We start from the raw sequence: 24494 nt of genomic DNA, 5'->3' as shown, positions 1-24494 counted from the left end.
CAGGCTGCAGAACAAGGCAGGGAAAGCTGACAGCAAGATGTGGATCTGACTTTTCATAGTGGTCTAGGATGGCCAGGCTGCAGGCAAGAAACCCTTTTTAACAGCTGACTGGGATGCATCACCATCCATCCTGCAAAAAGACTCCAGCTCACACCAATCTTCTATCTGTGGTTCTTATTTCTTGCCATTCAGGAGCATCATCTGTCCACTGAGGGTGGCCCTCATTACTGTGGTTGTTTTCCACTTTTGACTGCTTGTGTCATACTGAAATCCTGGGTGGGTGTAAATGGGTGCAGGCACGAGGCCTGGGCTGATGGGGCTGTGTTACAGAACGTGGGCTGTGACTATGAGATCGACTCCAACGCAGTGGAAGATCGGTGCGGTGTCTGCCACGGGGATGGCTCCACCTGCCACACTGTTAAGAAGACATTTGAGGACAGCGAGGGACTGGGTAAGGACACGTGGCATTCTCCTTAAGGCAAGACACACCTAACTGAGAAGGATGAGCAGCGTGCTCCTGGCTGTCAGTAGCTGCAGCTTCCCCAGGCACCAAACATTTTGTTGCGAAGTGGTGGGGTGAGCAGAACAGCTTCCAGCTGCTGGGGAGGAGAAAAATGAGTTGTTTTAAATGGCTTCCTTAAAATAAGCCGCCCTGATCTGCAGAACTCATTTTTCCTTGATCAGCAGAGCAGGGTGAAGGTGTTTTGCAGACAAGACCCCATGGATCCCATGGCTGCAGGGACTTTGTGGGACGCAGCACTCAGAGGAGGGGGATGACTCTGCAAGAGCCATTGCTGCTCCAGGCTGGAAAGTGCTGTGTGGGAAACCAGGAGACACGGGGTTTCATTTCTGCCTGTTCAGTTAGAGTGGCACTAATTGGTTGACTCACTCATGCTGCTCATTTGCAGTCTTTTATTAGTCCAGACTTGTTGATTTTTATAAGGTCTAAGAAGTAACAAAGGAGATGAAGAGTTGTCTTTCCATTTCTTGCCTCTTGCAAGAAAAATATTCCTTTACTGCTCTTTGTGTCTAATGACCTCAAAACAAATGTCTGTGGCACTGTCTCCACACCCTAGGGAGCTGATCATGTCCTTGACTCCCTGGAGCAAATGCTCGATTGCATTCACAGGTTATGTTGATATTGGGATTATCCCTGTCGGAGCCCGAGAGATCCGGATTGAAGAAGTCGCAGAAGCTGGAAATTTTCTGGCGCTGAGGAGTGAAGACCCAGAGAAGTATTTCCTGAACGGTGGCTGGACCATCCAGTGGAACGGGGATTACAGGGTGGCAGGGACCACTTTCACCTATGAGAGGACGGGAAACTGGGAGAACCTCACCTCTCCAGGGCCCACTGTGGAACCTGTGTGGATCCAGGTATGCTCTGGGTTCTGGGCAATTGGGGTTTGCAGCTGGGAAGGATGAGGAGAAAGAGCCAGGAGCTTCCCTTGTGCTGCTGAGGTGACTTCATGGCCATCCATGAAGGATGATGAGGCTGGGTGTCTCCTCCCTCTGCATGTTTCTTCATCTTAGGCAGCCAAATGTGCGCTGCTGGCCCAGGAAGCGTGTTTCTGAACTTGGGGTGGGTCTGCTGCTTCCAGCTGAGCCTCATCCAGCTTGCAGCATTCCTCAAAATATTTACTGAGGAGAGAGAGTGTAAAAAGAAATAGCTGGTTTCCGGAGCCTTTTCCATATCTTATCAAGAGCAAGAGAAGAGCCCATGGTGTTTCCAGCAGGGCTGGAGCAGCCCATGAGCCCGAGTGGAGGTGGTGGAGGCATCAGGGAGCTGGGAGCTGCCACGTTCCTGCCACCACTGGGCTCCCATGCACCAGCTGGGGTCTGGGCAAGGGCTCGTCTCCTCAGGGGGTGCACAGGCAGGTCCAAAGCCTGAGTGATGCCTTCGAGGTTTTTGCAAGTCAGGCTTTGCTTCCTCACAAAAGCACTGGAGGGAAAAAATTCAAGAGGAATCTTTGAAATCTTCTGAATTAACAAGAAATCCCAAACTTCACTCTTTTTGCCATGTGAGAATTTCTATTCCCAGTTCACACTTGGTGTGTCTTGGGAACACTTCTTACAAAAGCCAGGTGCTGCTCCATAACTAGCCTAAGCAGTGGCAGCTCTGGTACTTAGCTTATCATTGTCTTGCAAACCCATCCTATTCTATTAGTTTTTGCCTTATTTCCACCGAAGAGCTGCCAAGGGGAGGGTTATGCAATCTACAGTGTAAAGTGTTTTCCTTTAAATCGCACTGAACAGGCCATAGGAATGAATAAAGCTTCAACCCTGGGGGTTTGCTTCACAACTGTGGTTTAACCTCGTTTTTTCCCTTTTAGCCACCTTCTGATAAACGAAGAGAGATCTCCCGAGTGCACTGCTTTAGTTAGTGCAGCAGCAGGAGGAAATCAGGGGCTCTCACTGTGCTGCAACCCAGGCTTGCAGAGCTGGGCAGGGAAGAGGATGCTGGGGACATGGGGCTCAGCATTTTGCAGAGCCAGGTTCATGGCTTGTTTCTCCCAGGTGTGCATTCTCCTGAGTGGCTTCCCTGGGGCAGAGGCAGGATGGCCCTGGATTTGTGACCCCACAGTCCCTGGCTCACTGTGCAGCCATGCTGTGGCCAAAAGTCTTTGCCTTTTGCATTTGTGTTTCTGCCTCCAAGCATTGCTTTACTCTGCTAATATCAACACTGGCATATTCAGCACCAGCAAATTGCTGGGACTCTTTCTGGGATTCATAACCTAATTAAAACCTTTTGACAGAAACGTTTCAATATTCATGAAGAGGTTTTGGAAAGATGCCCTTGCTCCTGCCAAAGCTCCAAGAACAACAAAGCTCTGGCAATAATGGGAGCACTTAGGCTAAAAAAAACACGTTTAAACTCACAGCCTTTCGTGAGTGCTGACTGCTGCTGGAGGCACTTAGGGCAGGGCTTGCATTAACCATAGGAGCAGCCTCGTTCATTTGGAGAGCAGTGAGAGCCATGTTTCAAGTGGGGGGAAATTGATGATTCTTTCCAACGCCTGTTACCAGCTAGCCACCGAGTGTTTGCTGCCTGTTGATTCTTCACTGTTGCCTCCAGCCCTTCTCACAGCACAGCAGTTGCAGTGTTGCACCACGGGGAGGGTGCGACCCCCAGCCACTCTGCGTGATGTGCATGGTGCATACCAGTCTGCATCCCTGGCATGGTCAAATCACTGACGTTCACAGCAGGCTGCAGATGTGAACAGGGGCTGGGTACCCATGATTTCAAGCTGTGCTGAGGGCTGCTGCAGTGTGCTGTCATTGAAGGCAGCAGGCAGTGCTGCAGTCCTTGCAGGGAGATGTTGGTGCACTGTGCGCCATGCTGGGCTCAGTGGTGGCATGCAAAACTTCCCCATCCTGCTCTGCCTAGGACAGGTGACAGCAGGGCCCTTCACAGGGAAGGTCCAAGCCATGCTGAGCCTTGAGGAGGTCTTTGGATGCAGCTGCATTTGGCAGTGAGACCAGTGAGGATTAACAGGAGGATCCTTCCAGACTCTTTGGCAGAGACTTAAAACTGAAGCTGTGGCAATTCTCAGCACTCTTGCTGTTACTTTTTATTATTACCTAATGTTTCCACAAGCCCAGTACTCTCAGCGGGGTCAGCTGGGGCATTTCCTCTTCTCTTACACACTTTGACTACATGCTAAATACTGTTTCTGGAATGGTTGCGTGCTGCTGTTGGAGTGCAGCAGCAGCTCAACCGTTGCTGTCCGTGGCCAACAGTGAGGGGACAAACGCTGCACTGGTACAGAGCTGGACAGAGTGACACCTGCGTGGCTGTGCCGGGGGGTTCCTGCCTCCTTGAAAACCCCTGCAAGGCAGCAGTCAGACGCTGCACCAACCGTGTCTCTCACCTCCTCTTGTCTCCCCACAGCTGTTGTTCCAGGAAACCAACCCTGGTGTGCGCTACCAGTACACCATCCAGCGGCCAGCTGACAGCGAGAACGAGATCGAGCGCGCTGAGTTCCTGTGGCGCTTCGGCTCCTGGACGGCGTGCACAGCCACGTGTGGCACCGGTGAGTCTGGCAAAGCATCCCTGTATTGCAGGGCCTGGCCCATCAGTCCTTGCTGCTTCTTCTGTCATCCTTGATCTCCTTCTCATTGCAGACAGTGCAAATGCTGGCAGGATTTTGTAGTACAGGGAGCCAAAGGGACCACTGTCCTCGTGCCGCACCGTGCATCACGGCAGATGTTTGAGAAGCAGTGGTGGCAAGAGCTGCACATGCTCTGGGCCACGTTCCCCATCACATCAGAGCACATTGCTCGCATTTGCCTTAGAAATTCCTGGGTCTTTGGTTTCAGTAGGTCTTGGAGAGAAAAAAAAAAAAGCAGCATCTGCTGAGGTTGTAACTCCTCGGTGCCCCCGCTGCACTCAGCCACAGGGAGCCCACTCTTTATCAGCACTTTCCTCAGCTCGGTGTCCTGTTACTGTGCCGGGTGTTCCTGGGCTGTAGGGTTGGTTGAGACAAAAGAGCTTTGAGAAATCAGAGTGTCAGATGGCCGGTCTGCAGCCTGGCCGGGCCTCTGGAGGGGAGATTATTTCAGGAGCTTTACAGAGAGCTCTGCACAGAGCACTTCAGAGGGTGTTGGTGGGCGCAGAACATCACAGTTGGGGCTGCGGCCACCAGCCCCAGGGTACACGGGATGCCACATCTGATGTCTCCTCCTCCCCACCACATCCCAAGCATCCCAGGCCCCATGAGACGGGAGGCTTTCGAGGGATGTGTGTGTGAGCATGTGTGGTCGTTTGCTCTCACGGCATTCCGCAGAACTGACAGCAGTGAGTGTTTTCACTTTACATTGTAAATAGACATCAGAAGGATCCAGTCTCTCTCTCTCTGTCTCTCAAGCCTTTTGGCTTTCTCCCGAGCTGAACATTCTCTGCAGCAGTGCAGGGCTGAGCATAGCACCCATGGGGAGGGGTGGGTCCTGCACGTGGCACAGAGCAAGGCTGGGAGCAGCAAGCACTTCCTCGAGAGCAGCTGCGCAGCAGGTCTGGGTAAGAGTTAAAAGGAAAAAAGAAGGATCCCTTTGTGTGAAAAGTGAAGAGACTTCACAAACACTCATCCATTTTAGGCAGTACTGAGAGCCAGGAGATATTTCCTGCCTTCTCCTGGAAGATAGGGTTTTTTTTCCTGCCTTGAAGCAGGAGAGATGTGGAGCTGCATGAATTTGTTGGCCTTTTTATGTATTTTTGCTACAAGAACTCTTTGCTGTGGATTTGCATGGGTGCCCATGACATGCTGCTCTGCAGCCTGTGCTGTCAAAAGAAGATAGCAAAGTCACTTTCTTTTATTTAAAACCAGCACTCCATTGCATGGCTTGGTTCATAGCTTCCGAAACAGAATGGAAATACAGGAGTAAATGAGGCAGGAGTTGGCTGATGAGGACACTCACTCCATTGGAATCATTCCCAGAGCTGAGATATTTGAGATTTGGTTCTGCAAACCCTACACACATTCAGAAGTCTCTGAGCACTGGAGCTACAGCACTGGGAGCTCCCCCAGCAGAATTCAGCAGCCCCATCACCACTCAGCTGGTCACTGTTATTTACAGCTCTCTCAAGTCACGGGTCAAGTATGTATTGCAAAAAGCAGGACAAAGGCTGATAGCAAAGCAGCGTGGTGGAAGTGAGGTCATCCTGCACAATGGCACCTGTGAGTGCTGCAGAGCAGGGGCAGGAGGTGTCAGGGTGCAGAGGCTAGGAGTAGGACTGGGAAAGACCCATGGAAATTCTTGGCTTTTCTTGGGGTATTTCCTGACATCTTTGTGCCCTGAAAGAGCAGGTAGAATCTGACGCTTTTATTTTTATTTTTTTTAAGTAAGCACAAAATTTGCCAAACCTTTCTGCAGCCTGTTTGAAGCTTTCTGCTTGAGCAGCCCTGGCCTCGATCCCAGGACAGGATCAGTGGTTTGCCTCGTGCCGGACAGGCAGATCATACCTCCTCAAGCCCTGGGAGGTGCTTTGGCTGCTGTCCTCTGCTTCTGATGCCCAGGGTCCTCTGTGCTGGTTGCACAGTGGTGGTAACCTCCATGCAGCCTAGACTGTCCCAGCTTGAGCAGCTCCACATTCAGAATCATTTTCCAGCACAGTTATGTTTCCTAGCTCTAATCATACATGTATCATGTATCTGGTGTCTAGCTCTCCTTCTCCCAGCTGGGCACAATGGGAGTGCTGCTGTGGTTGGCAGCATGTGGGGGCCATGAAAAGTGGGCTCTCAAGTTTCAGGTTCAGTTTAAATGGAGGTTTAATATTCTTCTGGTTTTGGTGTCTGAAGGCAATGGCAGGGCCTCCTGCTGCTTGCTGTTAAAGATGTTCAGTGCTCTGAATTGTAGAGAGCCAAGCCTTGTCTGTGTCCCCAGGGGTGCAGAGGCAGATTGTGCACTGCGTGGAAAAGCTGGCTGGCATCGTGGAGGAGCACTACTGTGACACACTGACACGGCCTGATGACCAGCAAAGGACGTGCAATGAGGAGCCCTGCCCAGCAAGGTCTGTTGTCTCTTCTATTGCTCTTTCTCAACATACCCTTGTTGCCCAAGCAATCCTAGCAGGGGCAGGGGGCAGATCCTGCCTGGTGGGCACTGACTGCAGCATTTTCTCCTTTATTTTCCCCCAGGTGGTGGGTTGGTGAGTGGCAAAAGTGCTCAGCTACATGTGGGACATCAGGGTTGATGAAGAGGACGGTGCTCTGCATCCAGAGTGTGGGATTGGACGAGCAGAGAGCTTTGCAGCAAGCGGATTGCCAGCACCTCTCCAAACCAGAAGCCACTGCTCCCTGCCATCGGGATGTCCCCTGTCCCTCTCAGTGGGCTATGGGGAACTGGTCAGAGGTGAGACACATCACGGGGGTGGTTGCAGTTTCCTGCAAAGCCGGCAGGAGCACAGATGATGTACCACCAGGATGTCCTGCAGCAGGCAGGGGCACGCCTGGCTACAGGGCAAAGTGGTTCTGGAGTGTGCATGCAATATCAGATCTCTCACAAAGGAATTTTGTGATACAGGAAGATCTCAGTAAGGAAGAAGCACCAGGATGTCTGACTGTTTCATTCTCATATGAGTTATGCTGCTTTCTCCATCAAGAGCAAGGCCATGCTCCACACTTGATGCAAGAAAGGCAGAAACAGGAGATACTGAAGCCTTCAGTGTGGAAATCTTTCCCCTTTGTTTTGGCAGAAGCCTTGAAAACATTTTGTGCTTGCAGAGGCAAGGTGCTGCAGGCCAGCCAGGGGCCCAGCTGTGCCATGCACGTGTCTGTAGGTGGATGGACATCTGCTCTGCATCCACACACGTTGGCTATGTGGCTGCCTTGCCTTTGCTGCCAGGCTGCCCTGGGGAGTTTTACAGCAATATACTTTAAAAAAGAGAGGAGTATAAAAGCTGTGTTCAGTGGGCACTCTGCGTAGCCTTATTTTTATTTTTGTGGTTGAGGTTTTTTAACCAAAGAGGCATAACTCCTAATTTGAGCGTTGGTTTCAGAAAGTGTTTGGTGTAAAGAAAAGTATCAGGAGGCAAATCAGAGCCTGGGAACGGAGCCTGTTGCTAAGAAACACACAGAATAAAAATGTGAACAGAAAATTTGAAGGCTAAATGAGAGCTATTTAGAAATATTTTTCTAGAGGCCCACAAAAGCCACAATAGTACGGTTGAGAAAGAAAGCTGCAATGGTTTAAAGGAAAAATCTTGAATTCCAAGTTGCCCGGAGGTCTGTGCTATGTATTGAGCCAGCACAGGCTGTCACAATGCTCCTCTTTGGCTTTGCCATCTATGCATCTGTGAAACCATGAAAACGAGCTTGAGATTTTAATATGTCTGTAACTTTTCTGTTCTTCTTTCACTTAAAGTGAGAGTTCTCTTTCTTCTACATTGCCACCACCACCAATAAGCAGGGAAATGTGAGAGGTTGGGAAGCTTTCCAGAAACCTGGTTCACCTAGCCATAAAAAGGGATAATAAGAGGGGGTTCAGTGCTTTTGTATATTTGCAGACCCTGGTGCATGCTTGCAGAAGCACATCCCAGTCAGCAGCTTGGCACAGTGGTGCCTCCTGCAGTGCTGTGCTAGGGGCCAAACTTTCCTACCAATGCTTGTTCCCCCTGCGCAGCTACTAACAGCAGTGGTTTCTTATCTGTGCCTCAGGGGCTTTCTTGATAACTGAGGCTTGGCAAATAACCCTCTTCCTTTCTGCTTTGAGAGCTGTGATTTCTGGAGCTTATCTCCTGGATGGAGCTGGAGCCATTTGCTAAGAACTTTTAGCTCTGGGGTGACCTGTGCTTCCCCTGATCTGGCAGTGCTGTCCTGGAGGGGTGAGGTAGCTTGCTTGCACCCCGCTGCAGAGGCAGACAAGTGGAAATGCTGCATTTCAGTGACACTGTGTGGAGGGTGGAAGTGCCCCGTGATGGCCATGCAGTTTTATGAACCCTGCCTTGTGCCAGGCACATTCCTTAGGATCACTTCCACTCCTCAGCATTTCCCAGGAGATTCATAAATAGGGGATCGTGTCCAGTACAGGGGCAGCACCTCTCAGGGCAGCCAAGGGACGTGGCCCACAGGGTGACACACATCTGACCGAGGGGGACACATCCCATGTAGGGCACCTGCTGGGAGCCCACCAGCACCAGAGCAGGGAGTGTTAGGGATCCCATCTGGGCGCTGGACCCTTGCAAGGGCTGAGCAAACACAAGAAAGGCTCAAAATAGACAAGTGTAAATTGTTTGAGAACCACATCTCCAGGCCAGCCCAGCCCTGAGGCTCTGCGGGTACCCTGAGGGCTCTCTCTGCCCACCTTGCACTCACCTTCAAGTGCTGGTGGCTGTGCATCCACCTCCACCTCTCAGCCCATCTGTTTTCATCCTGAGAACAGCAACTTTTGCAGAAATCCCCTCTGTTGGATTTGTTTGACTTGGAGATTATTTGTTCTTGCTGGCTGCATTGTGTGAGGCATGCTGATGTATGTGACTAATGCTCTGTGCATCTGCTGTAGCAAACTGCAGCAGCCTGTGGCTTGAGCAGCCCACATGTGATGTTAGTAGCACTACAGTTTACTTCTCTTGCAGAAAATATTGCTGTCTCTCTTTGCAGATTGTGGGTTCTTTCATACTGAGCAATCTCAAAGGGACTATTATGGTGGAGGAGGGGGTGTCCTCTACAAAGCTGCTTATTGACCCTTGCTTTTTTCTTTCACTTACTGGGACAACACCCATGTTGTTATTCCCTTCTTTAAGAAATGCTTTTCCAGAAGAGATGTAATTCGTGGCGATAGGTCGCAAAGAAAGGACCTATTAGATCATCCAGCCCAAAGCCCTTCACAGTGTCTATCTCCAGGGAAAATCATTTCTATCTGGAGTGCAGGTCAAGGATCACCCTGTGCAAAATGCCCTGCTGTGTGTGCCTTCCTAAGGCGGTCTGTAGTGGAGAGACAGCCCCAGTGCTTGACTCAGCCAGCAGCCGTGCTGATGCCCCACACCACCATGGGATGTGCAGAATGCAGGGCCGCAGCAGGAGTCAGCGTACCCAGCTGTTTGGTCACAGAGGCAGAGCCCTTTGCCCTCTGCCCAAACTGCACTGTTTTCTCACCGTCCTACAACTCCTGTGCTCCTGTCTCTGAAATTTCTGTTCCTCTTCCTTTCCTAGTGCTCAGCAACATGTGGGAATGGAACACAAAGACGCCCTGTTTACTGCAGCAATAATACTCAAGCAACTTGTGACCCTGCACAAAGACCCAGCTCGGAAACTATTTGCTCCTTGCCACGGTGCCAGAAGAAATTAGACAACACCAACACTGACTGGTCTGGCAGCGGCTCTTCCAGCAGAGAGATTTTTAATGAAATAAATTACATTCCAAATAACCATATTCCCCAATTTAACCCCGTAATTCCAAATATCCCCGAGTCCAATGATGTCAATATCATAACTGAGGATGACTTCTCAACCAGAAAGGGAAATTTCTTTGTTGATGATTTTTACTACGATTACAATTTTATCAACTTTCATGAGGATCTGTCATACTACCCCTTCACTGAGAAGGAGACCAAAAGCGAGGGCCCTAAGCCAGAGTGGAACAGCAACAATGTGGAGGAGTCTCCTGAGATGCCTGCGGATGTCCTGCACACCAGGAAGCTGGGAGGAGGAGAACATGAGGAAGATCTGGTGAAGGAAATCGAAGCAAATGCTTCTGCTCCTGTGCATGGCAAAGAGGAGACTGAGTCAGGGGGTTTGGTCTTTAACAACCTATTTGATGTGTTCTCTGAGGGTGAAGAAATGGGGACAGCCACTCCCAGCACTGCTGCTCCTGCTCTCACAAGGAATGAGGGGGAAGAACTGCCTGTGCCCTATTCCGAGGGTCCACTGCCCACCCAGCCTGCAGTGAGTCATGGCTCCACCAGCAGCCTGCTGCTCCCCAGGCTATCCCTGGGTGCTACACTGGTGGGCACCAGTCCTGCGTGGGATGCTCCACCTCACAGCCTTGATTCCTGGGCCCTGACCAGTCCCTCTACACCGCTGCCCGTTGACAGGGACAGCCCCGGTGCAGGCAGTACACCTAACAGTCTGCAGCCTGTGGGAGAGCCTGCAAACAGAGTCCAGGACCGTGCAAGCACAGTGACTCCTGATAGTGCAGGCCGTGAAAACTCAAGGGAAATGGGATTTGTCATCACTGGTGATAATAATAGCGCTGCCACAAAGACCAAGGAGCAGGAAGAGTGGGCAGAAATACCAGCACTGGAGGGGACTGCACACACGCATGCAGCACCGGTGACTGAAGAGCTGCTGCGTGTGACAGATAGGGTGGCTCCAAAGTCCCCCACTGCACAGAGCCCACAGCAGGAGATGGGAAGGCATGTAGAAGGTCCCCATGAGAGCCCCCATCCTGCAGATGCCACCGTGGGCCCTGGAGGAGAGGCAGGGCAGCAGCCAGGAAACCACATCCATCTGTCTCTGATGTTGGTTCCCTTGGTAGCCACCACAACATCGCTGCCACCAGTGCCTGTGTCCCCCACCATGCAGGGACCGCTGACACAGCTCACTGCCGGTGACCTCACCCCACAAGGTGCCCTGGTGCCAGCCATGCCAGCATCCCCAGCTCACAGCCCTCCCACAGGAGCATCACCCTCCAAGCCCTCAGCAGTGCCAGGGGCCAAATGGGGACCGAGGGCAACACAGGGGCCTTACCACACAGTGCCAGTGCCATCCCCCGGCACCCAGCAGCACTCCAGCATGGCCCCAGTTGGCCACACTGCTCCTGAGGAGCACTCACCACCAGCAGCCCCAGGGACACTTGCTTACGGTGCTGGGGAGCACGAGGTGCCCCAGCCCACCCCCACACCCCTGCCAGTCTGGGAGCAAGAGGAGGCTTTGCTGCTGCCTCCTACCACCATAGCAGGCACTGCAGTGCCCAGCTGGGAGGTCGGCAACTGGAGCGAGGTATGTGCTGGGTCCCACTAAAAGCATAGTGGGGCTGTTTTTAAGAATATAGGAGACCCATGCCTTTCCCAGGCATTGCCAGGAGCCAGGCACAGGAGCAAGCTGCCACCATAGCACAGTTATCTTAAAATATTCCACAAAACGGCAAAGGCTTAAATGTCAAAGTTAAGGCGCAGTAAGGTTGCAAATTACCAAAGGGAAGGGGCTGCACTGAATGTAGTGAATGGGGAATTATAAGTAATTATCAGCTATCGTTTTACTGGATAGCTGTCCCATGGTTGCTCTTTGCATAGCACTTGCAGTGACAGACAGATGGCTTCTGCAATTCATGGTAACAGGCTTTTATCAGAAAGCACACACAAAAAAAGAGGCCTTCAGTGGCACGAATCACTGGAGACAGAGCTCTGGGGAACTCTTTTAAGGAGGCTGCACAAAGGACCCAGTAACTTTGAGGACAATACTTGCTGTCAGGAGGATACAGTCACACATATGGGCTTTGTGAGAGGGCACCTTCCGTCCCTGAGCAGTCTGGAAAGTGAGGGGTGAGTCTGAAAGAGGAGATGAAGGCAGTACCTTTCAGGTGGGGTGAACAGAAGACAAAACTCTACTGGAGTTTGTAGTAGTAAAAAAGCAGGACTAGCAGTGCTTGTGAAAGAGAGGCATGGAGGGCATAAAACATGTTTTGAGAGAGCGCTCAAACTACTGAACAATTAGTGCTGGTTAACAGCATTCTTGAAGTGAAAAAGCTAAAGCCACCGCCATCAGCCAGGGATTCCCCGTGCGAGGAGAGAAAGAACAATCTCAAACCAGAAACAACTGCAAAAAAGTGTAGGAGTGGGTTTTCCTCCTCCCAGACAGAGGTCTGCCTGCCTCCCGCTGTGGAGTTTTAGCGCAGGTGCTGCTGGCCGCAGACTGCGAAGCTCCTTCCATCCCATGGCCGTGCCTCATCGTGGCACGGTCTGGTTCCACCAGCACAGCAGCTGTGAGCTGAGCAGCGCACTGCTGTCAGCCCCAGGTGTGTTACTGGCTGCCCGTGTCTTGCAGTGCTCGGCCACCTGTGGTGTGGGTGCAATCTGGCGCAGCGTGCGCTGCAGCACCGGCACTGAGCAGCACTGCGCCGCCGCCAGCAAACCCGTCCCTGCTCGGAGGTGTTCCCTGAGACCGTGCTCATCCTGGCGTGTGGGGAACTGGAGCAAGGTAAGCAGGCGTGCACCCAGTCCCTGTCTCTCCTTCCACAGTGTCTTCCTTGGTAATGCGTGGAGAAGGAAAGTGGCTGTACCTGCCTAGTGGATAGAGAGTTGCATGCTGCTGGTGTGTGCTTTTGCTGCTTTCCTCTCAGTTTGCATTTGTTCTGCTTTTGAGGTGGCTAAAAAGCTGGGGCCACAAAAACTCATTGAAGAAAGGTTTGAAGGTATCTGGAAGATGCAGTTGAGAACCTGCAGTAGCAGGATGTGTTTGCAGTTAGGTTGGAGGAATCCCCTAAATTAAACAGTGAGGCATGACCCCTGTTGTTCTGGGCAGCCTCAATCTCTGAGATGTGTGGATGGGAGCTCACTACTTGTCTAATGCCAAGACTTTGTTGCTGTTACAACTGGAAGCCAGTTGGTTTCATGAAGAAGGTAGTGACGGATTCAGAGCTCCACGCACTGTTCTCTAGCTTTGGCTAGAGAAAGAGGTGAAAAGAAGTTGAGTGTTAACTCAAGCCAGCCCAAGGCGGAGTATGTCTTCGGTCCCTTTTCCAGGAGGACTGCCCCAGCCCCAGCCCCCCTTGTGATGTGCCTTTTGTTCACCCAGTGTTCCAAGAACTGTGGTAGGGGCACGAAGGTTCGGGATGTGCACTGCGTTGACACCAGAGAGCAGCGGCTGCTGCGGCCCTTCCACTGCCAGGCTGTTCTCTACAAACCCCCGGCGCAGCTGCCCTGCCAGAACGCACCGTGCCTGGACTGGTACACGTCCTCGTGGAGAGAGGTAGGGCTGCTGGCTGGGCTGGGCAGGCAGGGAGGCAGCGGGTCAGGGTGACTATTAAGGATCTGCAGTGCAGGAATAGGTGCTTGCAGCAGAGCTCCTGTCTCCTCCATGCTCTGGAAAACTTCACAATTTAGAGCACCCATTGTCAAGAAGGAAACCACCTGCTGATATCGGCTGTAGTTGCAAAGTTGTTGCTTAACACTGGAAGCAGGATTTGTGTTTGCTTATGTATCGGTAGGGGCATTTTGCAGTTCTTTTCCTTAAGAAACCAATACAATGAGTTCCACCATTTGATGTCCCTGCAGTGCTCGGAGCCATGTGGTGGAGGGGAGCAGGAGCGCCTGGTGACGTGCCCGGAGCTGGGCCACTGTGATGAGACACTGCGGCCCAACAGCACCCGGCCCTGCAACAGCCACCCCTGCACCAAATGGGTGGTGGGATCCTGGGGACAGGTGAGCACATGGGATGGGGACAGAGTTCTCTTGTGGGTTCTGTGATCAGTGTCCTCCTGGCTACGCTGTTGCAGCTGCTCAGCAGAGCCCTGGGCTGAGCAGGTCTTTGTGCCCGTTGCATGGCCTAGTTTCCTTAGAAAAGCAATATACGAAAACATTGCTAGCGCTGAATAATAGAATGGTTGGATTGGAAGGGCTCTTAAAGCACTGCCAACCCCACTCCCTGCCGTGGGCTGATTGCCACCCACCAGCTCAGGCTGCCCAGGGCCCCATCCAGCCTGGCCCTGGGCACTTCCAGGGCTGGGGCATCACAGTTTCTCTGAGCAGCAGTGCCAGGGCCTCGGGCAGAACCCCAACTCTCCGAACTAAACCAGGGAATGCTGCAATAAAAACCTGAGAAATCTTCCCACACTGGGGACTACTGCAATAAAAACACAGAAACTCCCTGGGGCTGACAGCTTCCTGCTCCTGCAGTGCTCAGTGCCCTGTGGAGGAGGCATCCAGCGGCGCCAGGTGAAGTGCATCGACACACAGACTGGGCAGGCGCAGGAGGACAGCAGCCTCTGTGACCACGAGCCGTGGCCCGAGAGCACGCAGAAGTGCAACCTGCAGAACTGCGAAGGCACCGAGGCAGGTGAGTGAGCGATGCCCCGCGGGCCTTTCTGCCCTTCCTGGTTACCAGATGTTTTCTCTTTAATGTGCTGGTGCTCCCCAAGTGCTTGTTGAGCTGTGTGGTGCAAGTGCTTTGCTCTGGCAGCCTGGCTGTGAGTGTTGTATAAACCTGCACCAGCAGGTCAGTGTGATGCAGCACTCGAGTCCTCCTGTCATTGATCCGTGCCTGTTTCAAGGTGAAACATCCTACCAGCTTCAACAGAATAAGAATCAAATCCTCTCTTTATTGAGTTTCTCTGGCTCCAGTGGTGTATGCTAGTTGATATTAATTACCTGACACTTACCAGTCAGACACACAGCCAGTGCCAATCTGCCTTCCAGGCAGTCTTCAACAGATACTCCCACTGGAGTCAAGAAGTGTAACTGCCTTTGTACCACATCTCAGTGTGCATCTGGGTTGGGCTGCCTTGCCTCAATGCTCAGGGTTGAGGCTGGGGTTGATGTTTTACATTATGTAGGACTGGTAGAAGTTGAAATGGAGAAAGACAAGAGAGTTACAGGAAATACCTGTGCACCACAAGAGTTAAGAGCTCTTAAAAGGAAAAGCAGTGCAATGGGGGGATTAGATGTCACTGATATTAACATGTTAATTATTAATCAGCCTTATCTTTTGAATTTGTCTGGAGAGAAAAGCTTTTGTCTGTCCAGCGAGAAACTTCTGATGTGCTGAGCTCTCTTGTGGGGCTGGGCAGGGCAGGGCAGCAGCACTTGTGGCTCTGTCCAGCCTCCAGGCAGCCCCTAGCCATTAGGTTTGGTCAAGAAATGATGTGTAGTTCCGGCTATTTTTGTCAAGGGAAAATTCCCATCACTTGGGCTTGGTGATGAGAGCTGTGTCGATGCTCGGCATATTCAAGGCTGTACCAGAATAACCACTTAGATGTGTAGGAAGCACACAAATAAATGTTACAATTCTGGATTAAAAATGACATAAATGCTCTGGCTGTGGCCCAGGGCAGGAAACGCCTCTTGGAAATACAAACATTTCCTGCCAAACTATGAGGAGGAACAAAACTTTCACATGGCAGGAAATCACAGATGTGTAAATCCACAGGCAGAGGCTCCCAGAAAAGGCATGAACGTAAACTCTGGCCCTTTCCTGAGCTCTAGAGGATCTTTACTGCACAAGATTAATGAGGGCTGTGGTGATTCATGTGTTTACGTTAGAAGGATGAGGAGCCTCTATCTCCTGTAACACGGAGTGCACTGGTACCAGATCATGCACTCATCTTTGGGAACAATTATGTTCTCGTTAAAAGATGTGAATACCCTCAGCAGAGTTTAAATGTTAAAAACATAATCAGATGGATTTTTAAAGGAGATGGAACAGATTAGACATAAGCAAACATCTCACCGGCAATCTTCTCTCCTCAATTAAAGGAGGTCGGAATTAATTAAAACCAGAATCCAGTTTCGTCACTGGGTTATAAATTAATTGATGATTACACAGAAGTTATTTTTAAATGTTCTTGCACTTTTACAGCTGCATCCAGCTGTGAGTGCAGAAGATAAGGTTGGCTGTGTCCTGAGATGGCTCCCAGGCAGCAACTGATCCTGCCAGTCCCTCAGGTCTGTCCCCACAGTGTCCTAGCAAAGCTGGGGACAGCCTTCTTACTCCATACAGAAACAAGGAACTCAAACATCTGTGATGCCACAGCAGGAGAATCCTCGTCAGATCTGAGCATGAGGCATCATGGAGCTTGAGGAGGAACTGAAACCACGGGCAGTCACCCTGTGTCTGGGAGACAACCTGGGGAAGCAGGAAGGGGACCCTATAGGAGAGCCACTGAGGGTGAGTGGGAATGGTCACTGTCCCTGGTTGAGTGCCCTGGCACAGCACAGGACCCAGGGGCTGCGTAGGATCTGCTGGTGCTTTGCTGGGCTTTGCTTCCTCACGTGGCAGCCAGGAGAGCCCTGCTGCCCCTTGTTCTGGAGGACGCCTCTGTGCTGCTGGCAGTGCTCTCTAGAAGATAAGAGCAGGAGCAGAATTGCTGGACTGTGGACGTGGCTGCCAGCAAGATAAGAGCAGCGTTTGTCTCGGGAAAGCTCTCTGATTTCCATCCATGCCTATGCACTGACCCCAAGCTTTTGCACGCACATCAGCCATGCCTGTTACCAGATCATTTCAGTCGTTTCTTGCAGCTCAGAAAACAGGAAAAAAACACAGTGACTGCCTTTGCAAAGAGCACCAGGAGGGAAGGGCAGCAGACACCAGGGTGGGGAGCCACAGCTGGGATGTGTCCGCACTCCTGTCCTGCTGGGGGACGAGGAGCAAAGTGCATAGCTTGCTGTTAGCATGCCCTGTCCATCAGGACATCGTTAAACACAAGCCCCCCTTAGGGGACTGTGTGCTGCTGGCACTGCTCCCTCTCTCCCCCAGCAGCCATTGCCCACTTGCTGAAAACAGACGATGCAGGGGCTGTGCTGCAGAGATACATTCGCAAAGCGACTGATCCCCAGAAATATCTCAAATCAGAAATACCAGAGAGGGAAGGGGATAAAGGCGAGGAGTACAGCTGTCCCAAGAACAAGGCTGCACAAAGCAGCCATGGCTGTGGTTCCTATAGGAGTGAAACATAGGTTTCCTGCCAGCAGGAGTGGGCTCTGCCTGTGCCCCAGGAGCAGCCCGAGGAGCGGCAGATCTGTGTGTGCTCTCAGCCTGCTGTCGCCTGTGCTCCAGGCTCATTATCCAGTGCTTGGCTGTATTTCCAGTCACCTCAAGATTAATTGGCAATTAAACATCCTATTTCTTCTTGCTTTGAGTAGGGAAACGAAATTATTCATGGTTCTGCATACTGCTAAGTTTGTCCGCAAGGGATACATGCTGGAATTAACGGCAGCAAATTCCAATTTTTTTGTCATTTGCACATGTAAGTCTGTGTCCTGGTGGCAAGAGAGGGAGGCTCTGCCATTAAGTGCCCTTTATTTATTGCTAATTAACAGCAGCAGTCAGTGGAGAGTGGAGCTTTGGAAAGGATTCTCAGTCTTCATGCATAACCTTGAGCTGAGCAGCAGAGAGGAAGATGCGTCTCCTCTCTCCTCCTTGGCAATCTCCAAGTAGATGGAAGGTTTTGAAAACAAACCTTGCCTTGTTTTTACAACATCTGTACCAGGAAGTTTGTTTTTCACCAGCATAAACGTAATTAGCTCTGTATGGCAGAAGCTTAAATGAATTTTTAACTTTAATGAAGTTCATTGTCCAGAGCAAGCAGTTAGGGGGGGCAAAAGGGCCTGTTCATCTCCAGCACCAGGAAATACACACTGACAGTGAGGGCTCTGGGTGATAAAAGTAAGGAAAGCAAGGGCTGAAATGAAGGAGTGCTTCCCCATGGGCACAGGGTCAGCAGCACCCAGCCGTGCATTGGCTCTCCCAGTTGCTCACCCCCACCTTCTGCTTCCTTCATCAGCCCAGCACCACTACTCTGCCTAATCCCCTTGCACAAAAAATAAAAGCAAAGCAATCAGTGAGTCTGTAGATGCAAAATGGCTGCATGTTCCTGCCTGCCTTGCCAACTGTGTGTTATAAGTGTCTTCAGCTTTTGGAGAGGAAGCTGTAGGTCATGTACAGAAATGTGTTTAAGTAGAGTTGGCTTTTTCTCCCCCTCTCTTTTTTTGCTGAGAATGAAGTGAAAGACAGCACAGTTGTTTTCTGTGAGTGTAGGGAAAATCCTCCAGTCTTGGCTCTATATCAGCTCTTGGGAAATGAGAATTCCTCCCTGTCGGATCCAGACTGACAAATGGCTCCTTGCTCCTCCCCCCCTGGTGAGCACGGCTGTTTGCTCACTCCTGTCCATGATCCCGAGGCTGGGTGCTGGTGATCCTTGCACAGTGATACCATACTCGAGCACCAGCACCTGAATAATGGGGGCTTTCAGCTTTCCTCTCCCCATTTTCCAAGCTTTTAAAGTTCCATGGACCTTGGCATGAATGGCCAGAGTATGTGGGGCAGCAGGATGGGTGATGGCAGCAGTGCAGGTTTGCTTTGCAGGAGCAGAGACTGGGCACATACTGTAGCACCAGGGATTTAACTTTGCATCTCACACAGAAGTGAGTGACCTGTTTTCCTGACACTGGTGCAATTCCCAGCATTGCAGAAACACCGTGCTGCCCGCTGGGGCTCTGAAGGGGGTGACTGTGCCACACCAGCATTACGTGCAGGGAACTGAGGTGTGGGTGGGACAGACAGCATCCAGACCATGGCATGTGAATGCTCACCAGTCTGTAACGCTGGCCACACTCATGTTGCTGCACTCAGCATCTGCTGCTGCCAGCTGAGGGTCTGCAGCCCTGGGAGCAGAAGCCAGGGATAAAGTTTGTTAAATTGGGACCTGGCTCTGAGAGCATCCCACAGGCCAGAGGTCAGAGGCTCAGGGCTCTTGTCTTGCTGGCTCAGCTCTGAGCCCAACCTTGCCTTGTTTTTACAACATCTGTACCAGGAAGTTTGTTTTTCACCAGCATAAAAGTAAGTGCTTAGCTCTGTATGGCAGAAGCTTAAATGAAATGTAAAGTGACTTCCACGTCAACTTAAAAAAACAACCACAAATTTCTGGGTTTTCAGTTTCTAATGTGCTGACTTGGCCTGGATTTGAAAAGCCCTGCTTTAAGCTATTTCTTCAGAGTAAAATTTGGCATCAGCTTGACGATTGAAGTGCGTTCATAGATGAAGTGTTAGGATCATTAAAAAAAATTGTTAATAGACAAAAATAACAGTAGAAGGATTAAATGAAAATTGAACCAAATCTGCAGGGACCTTCTCTGAAGAGCTGAAAAATGAAGAGCTGGCTATAGCTTGCCTTGTCCAGGGAGGAATCGTGGCTCAGCCAAGTTGTTCCACACTGAGTTTGACCCTGTGTGCTGGGACACTGCGGGGCCTGAGCGACCAGCACTCAGCAACGCCCCACCACTTCATTTTATAAAAATGCTTTTGACAACCGTAGCCCTGCTGCAGGGTCTGACGGGAGGTCAGGAAGGAACAGCAGAATCCCCACTCTGCAAGCCCGCCCTGGATTGTGTCTTCTAGCAGGACCTGCTCTGCACATAACTCAGCTTACCCAGGGAATCCTCGCCTGGTGGGGCTGCTGGTCTTCTGCCTGAGCACAGATGCTGTGTTGGGAATTTCCATTCCCGTGCCAGGGCACTGACCTGTTGGAAAGGGGATCAAACGACAGCCCTGGGAGGCTGCCCTCCAGCCAGAAGCTCCAGCAGCAAAACCTTCACAGCTCTTGCAAGGGCAGGCAGGAGGCAGCTTGGTTGCGATCCATAAATAACTTTCTAGGAAGGCTGTATGAGCAAAAGGCTCGTGAACAGCAACAAGCACAGCAAGGCATGCAGCTGCCCACTGACATTCCCAGCGCTCTGCAGGGCCATCCCAGCCCAGCACCAACTCCCACAGCAGGGCTGAGCCTCCAGAATGCCACAGAAGTAACTGAGTTCTTGTAAGCCCCTTGGGGTTTTAACTGGTGTGACATTTGCACTGTTAGATGCAGCAAATAGCCAGCCCCGTGGAGCATGCCATCTCATCCACACCTGCCTGGGCCATAGCTGTTGTCTCCACCTCTCCTGCTCAGCATTGCTATCCAAGCCAGCAAGCCAACCCGACAGCTTTGTGAATGCTGCAGGAAGCCCACACCATGCTGCCAGAGCCGTGCTGCAGCTGATGGTCAGTGATCACTGAGTCCTGCCCTAGTGCAGGGATTTCAGCAGCTGAGATGGTTGAGGCTGTGTGCAGCTCTGCAGTTTGGGTGGCAGCCAGGTGCCCAAACTATTTCCAGCACAAAGCTTTGGGGGCAGGAGGGCTTTCTGCAAGCAGAAACTGAGGCTTCCATCTCCCATCAGAAACTTTGAAGGTATATTTGAATCACTGCTCAGTGCAGCCGTGACCTGCAGCACTTGCAAACACGACTGTAGACCCATTTGTGAGTCCAGCAGTCTCACAGTGAAAGGAATTCTGTGGTGCAGGGATGCTTGTGACCAATTCTTGTGACTGACATCAAAGGAGCATCACATGAGCAAGCCGTTCCCCTCTGCCTAACAGCTCCAGTGCTCTTGGTGTTGTTACTGAAGTGGAGCTGGGGTTGTGCACTGCACCCTGCCACAGCCACTCAGGGCTTTCCAGCAATTCCTCATCAGCTCTGCTCTGCCTGGAAATCTGCGTCATGCTGTGCAGAACAGACCCAAACCCAGGCAAGGAGCACAGCACAGGGCCAGCTCTAGTGCTGGTACGGGTTGGTGGCAGCAGCTGGAGCCGGCAGCACCAGCAGGCAGCAGCATCAGCATTAATTGTTTCCTTCAGGGCACAGACACTACTGCCGTGCAGAAGTAGCTGTTGGTAGAGAGGAAGAGAGGAAATACCTCTACTGAAATAGAAGATTAATTTTAGAGCAGGATAGTGACGACCTTGCTGGCAGGCTGAAGGCTGCGATTGAAGTCCAAAAGCAGGGGAACACTGTTCTGCATCTGCTGTGTCCCTTGCTCTCAGCACCAAGGACCAGATTGTTCCCGGTGGGAATGGGGACGTTGGCCTTTCCCTAAACGAAGACCTTTGTTCACCAAAGGGAGATGGTGTAGGGCAGTGCTCGCAGAGCTGCCTGGCTCTGTCCCCACCGCTGGCAATTCCCTGCCAAAAAGTGCCTAGGGAAAGAGAAAAGACGGCCTTTTTGTGGGGCCACCCCATGGTCGTCTGTGTGTGCTGGGCAGGAGATGCGCAGGGACGGGGAGCACAGGGCTGCTGGACTTGGGTGCAGCCACTCTGCCCTTTTCCACAGAAGGGCTGTCATTGTGTTTAATCACTTCTACAGGAGATGAAATTAGAACAGACGTGATTTCAGTGTTTTACACTGCTGTGTGAGATGCTAGAGGCTCAGCAGTGTGCAGTGCTTGTTTTCATACAAACTGGAAAAGGTGGAAATTAAGAATTGAAGCAAACCCCTGATGCAGGCTTGTAAACAGTGCGTGCTTGGAGATGGGTCTGTCCCACCAGAGCCCGGTCTGGGGCCGATTCCTGCAGCTTCCACAGGATGTTCAGCACTGGGACTTGCATGCAAAGTGTGAGGGTATTTTTCAGGCCAAGTCTCTGTGGGCAGAAGCCAAGGAGTGGATGAAGCACCTGGCTGTGTCACTCTGCCTTCAGTGCTCCCTGGCTGCTGGCAGAGGAAGCCCTGCGTGTCTCAGTCGCCGCTCCTGCAGCTGGCCGGGGAGAAGCAGTTCCCAAAACAAAGCCCGTCTGCAGAACAGCATGGAGGTTTGTGAGACACCTGCAGGAAGGGAAGGAGATGAAACAAGTTAAGCACAACACAGAAATGAATTGTCGCTGAGGTGAGGGCTTTGGGGTGCTGTTGGGAGATGTGTGGCCAGGAAAGCTTGCAGAGCCACATTCAACCACTGCTGTTGGCAGCACCAGGCCCCGACACGGCGCTGAAGACATTTGCAGTTTCGTCGTTGCATTCGCTGGCCACAAACTGAGACTGAACTGGAGTCTAGGATTGGATGGGATGAACACCCGGCTCCGGGGCTGCTGCTCTGTGCAATGCAGTGGTGACAAGGCCCAGGCTCAGCCCTGCTTCTGCCATTGTGGTTTCTCTGCTCTGGAAAGGTGCTGCAGGCTGTAGGTAGAAGTACAGATTTTGCTTCTGCTGGCGATTAGAAATGAGGACCAATGGCTGCTCAGTGCTGAGGGGAAGGTGACTGCATTTTGTGAAGTCTCTATCAAGTGCTTGCTGATTTTCCTGTCAAATGCCTGCCACAGTGGGACTGCAGTAACGCTGTCCTTGTCCTCTCACATCCTCTAGGCTTCGTTTGTGAGCGGGACCGCTTGACGTTCAGCTTCTGCCAGACCCTGCGGGTGCTGGGAAGGTGCCACCTCCCGACGGTCCACATGCAATGCTGCCAAAGCTGCCGCCAGCACGGGCACCACGGGGCTCCTGACCAGGACCGCGGGGACGAGCGGGCCTCCAGGAGGTGACAGGACCATCCCAAGCCCAGAAAGCACCTGGACCCGTGGTGGCTCTGGGAGCAGCCCTGCGGCACAGGAGGGAGCTGGGGACCAGCCAGCCGTGCTGCTCTGTCACTGCACAGGGTGGCGCAGCCCAAGATCCACACGGTGCTCTTGCAAAACACAGGGAAGGCATGATTTGTTTCATTTGTGCTACACTTTAACGGTGCTCAAACGGTCCCTCTGAGAAGTATGTCTGGTTGGGCCGGGGGTGCAGGTCTCACCAAGTGTGCTGTGCCACAATGGGCATAGCTGTCTGTTAGGGTCACAGCCATCACTGAGCAATCAGAGAGAGCATGTTAGGGAAGGGAAACTTCAAGCAGCAATTATGCGGGGAGTCTTCTCAGAAATGCTAATGGTGCTATCGTTTGATATTTTTCAGCCTCTTGATGGTGTTGGCAGGCCAGCACAGAACTCTTGATTTCTATTGTTATTTTTATGTGTATAAAATGAGTATCATTCCACCAGTACAGCTGACCATTTGGATTTTTTTTCCCCCCTTAAGGGACTGGAAGTTGGCAACCCATTTCTGTAATTTTCATTGGATTGTTTACGCACTGAAGCTCAATAACCATAATTTAAGAAATGGAGAGAGATCAGAGGAAGAAAGCTTTCAGCTTTAGTTACCACCAGAAGCCCTGGGCTTGCAGTGCATGCAGGGGCCCTGCCCTCTTTGTGCTGATGGCTTCATCTGTAAAAGCCCCCACCTGTGTGCGGAGCAGAGGGGCTGGCTGGGGATACAAGGCAGGAATGAAGTGAGAGATTGCTTTGGAGTCAAACAGTGTAGGCCCTTGAGTGGACCAGTGAAAGAGATGGAAAGCTGTTCTAGCCCCAGCTGTGAGCAATGCGTGTGCATGGCAAACACTGCTCTTATTTGGCCACATCCTTCCTTGTGAAAGCCCAAAAGGCAAAGTGAATTGTACTTACACAACTGGATTTCGGCATGCAGTTATACTGCAGAACTTTAATGGTTGGTTAAGGTGTTTTTCTGTGCTCTTACCAAGCTAAAAACCTTTCTGCTTATGTAGATGCACTTCTGTTAAAGTTAGTTGGTTCTTTTTTACTATAGTAAGTGCTACTGTATGAGAGGCACCCAGCAGCTGGTCCGGCAGTGCTGTAGGTTAATCCTTGAGGCCTTAGGGAGGATTTGCTGTTAGGTTGGCTCCTGGAGGAGGGCGGGTGCATTTTGGTAGCACTCCTTTCTGTATTACTCTGCAGGCTGAGAAACTGGGAGACTGTGAACACAGCACTGCTTGTGCTGAGCTCAGTGGAAAAAGGACAGAGCCCAGCATCACTGCATTGCATTGAGCAGTGTGGTCACACGCAGACGGATGCTTAAGTTGTACTGTCTGGAACAACTGCAGAACTGTGTCACGTAACAAGGGGAATTCCTGTCTGTGACTTGCATGTAAAACACAAGCCATGACTTCACCATTTGTGTTGTATTCCTTTCCAACGTGGTGTAAATTTTTACATTTTAAGAGCCTGTGTTCATTCCTGTTTTCTTTTGGGTTGGCACCGTCTGTCCCTTGCTTCTGTCAGCGCTCCTAGGTTTTGCTAAGGAATAGCTAGCTGTAAACGTGTTGGGTTTTAATGGCTATCGCCCACAAGTGTGTTAAATTAAACAGTTATTGAAGGAAATTGAAGGGTTTCATATTTTCTCTTCTCCTTGGGGAATTCTAAAGGGCTTTTCACTGAAAACTCAGTTAAGCAGAGGCAGTTTAGGTCCTGGCAGCAGCAGGGGTTTGATTGCTCTCATCTCAGATGCAGCAGAGAGAAGCAGTCAGTTTGCATCTGAAAATCATTTAAGGCTGCCCATAGAAACTGGGATTTGTGTGATTGCAATCGGAGCTCTGTGGATTTGAGGTAAAGCACTGGTGCTCCCGGAGCTAAAGGCTTCAGCCTCTGATTTGTGGTGCAAATTGATTCACTGCAGAGCTAACCATAACAACGAAGCAAACCCAGATGCGTTCTGCATGTGAC

The 24494-nt window shown here is 51.4% G+C and overlaps 1 protein-coding gene across 1 annotated transcript in view; it reads left to right on the top strand.

The window, feature by feature from the left end:
• ADAMTS7 (ADAM metallopeptidase with thrombospondin type 1 motif 7) overlaps window positions 1-24152 on the top strand; it is a 46895-nt gene extending 22743 nt beyond the window's left edge. The window contains exons 14-24 of the mRNA XM_042824216.1: window positions 331-451; window positions 1130-1374; window positions 3890-4031; window positions 6379-6505; window positions 6633-6846; window positions 9645-11432; window positions 12477-12629; window positions 13227-13400; window positions 13706-13852; window positions 14327-14486; window positions 22309-24152. Of these exons, the coding sequence (XP_042680150.1) occupies window positions 331-451; window positions 1130-1374; window positions 3890-4031; window positions 6379-6505; window positions 6633-6846; window positions 9645-11432; window positions 12477-12629; window positions 13227-13400; window positions 13706-13852; window positions 14327-14486; window positions 22309-22481 (3444 nt within the window). The 3' untranslated portion in view covers window positions 22482-24152. The remainder of the gene's footprint in view (window positions 1-330; window positions 452-1129; window positions 1375-3889; window positions 4032-6378; window positions 6506-6632; window positions 6847-9644; window positions 11433-12476; window positions 12630-13226; window positions 13401-13705; window positions 13853-14326; window positions 14487-22308) is intronic.
• Window positions 24153-24494: the final 342 nt, after the last annotated feature.

The sequence above is a fragment of the Centrocercus urophasianus genome, unplaced genomic scaffold (assembly GCF_019232065.1).
Source record: "Centrocercus urophasianus isolate 14NV4802_14NV808 unplaced genomic scaffold, USGS_Curo_1.0 seq_23, whole genome shotgun sequence".
Lineage (NCBI taxonomy): Eukaryota > Metazoa > Chordata > Aves > Galliformes > Phasianidae > Centrocercus > Centrocercus urophasianus.
The sequence above is the reverse complement of the archived record's forward strand: the minus strand, read 5'-3'. Positions and strand labels throughout refer to the sequence as shown.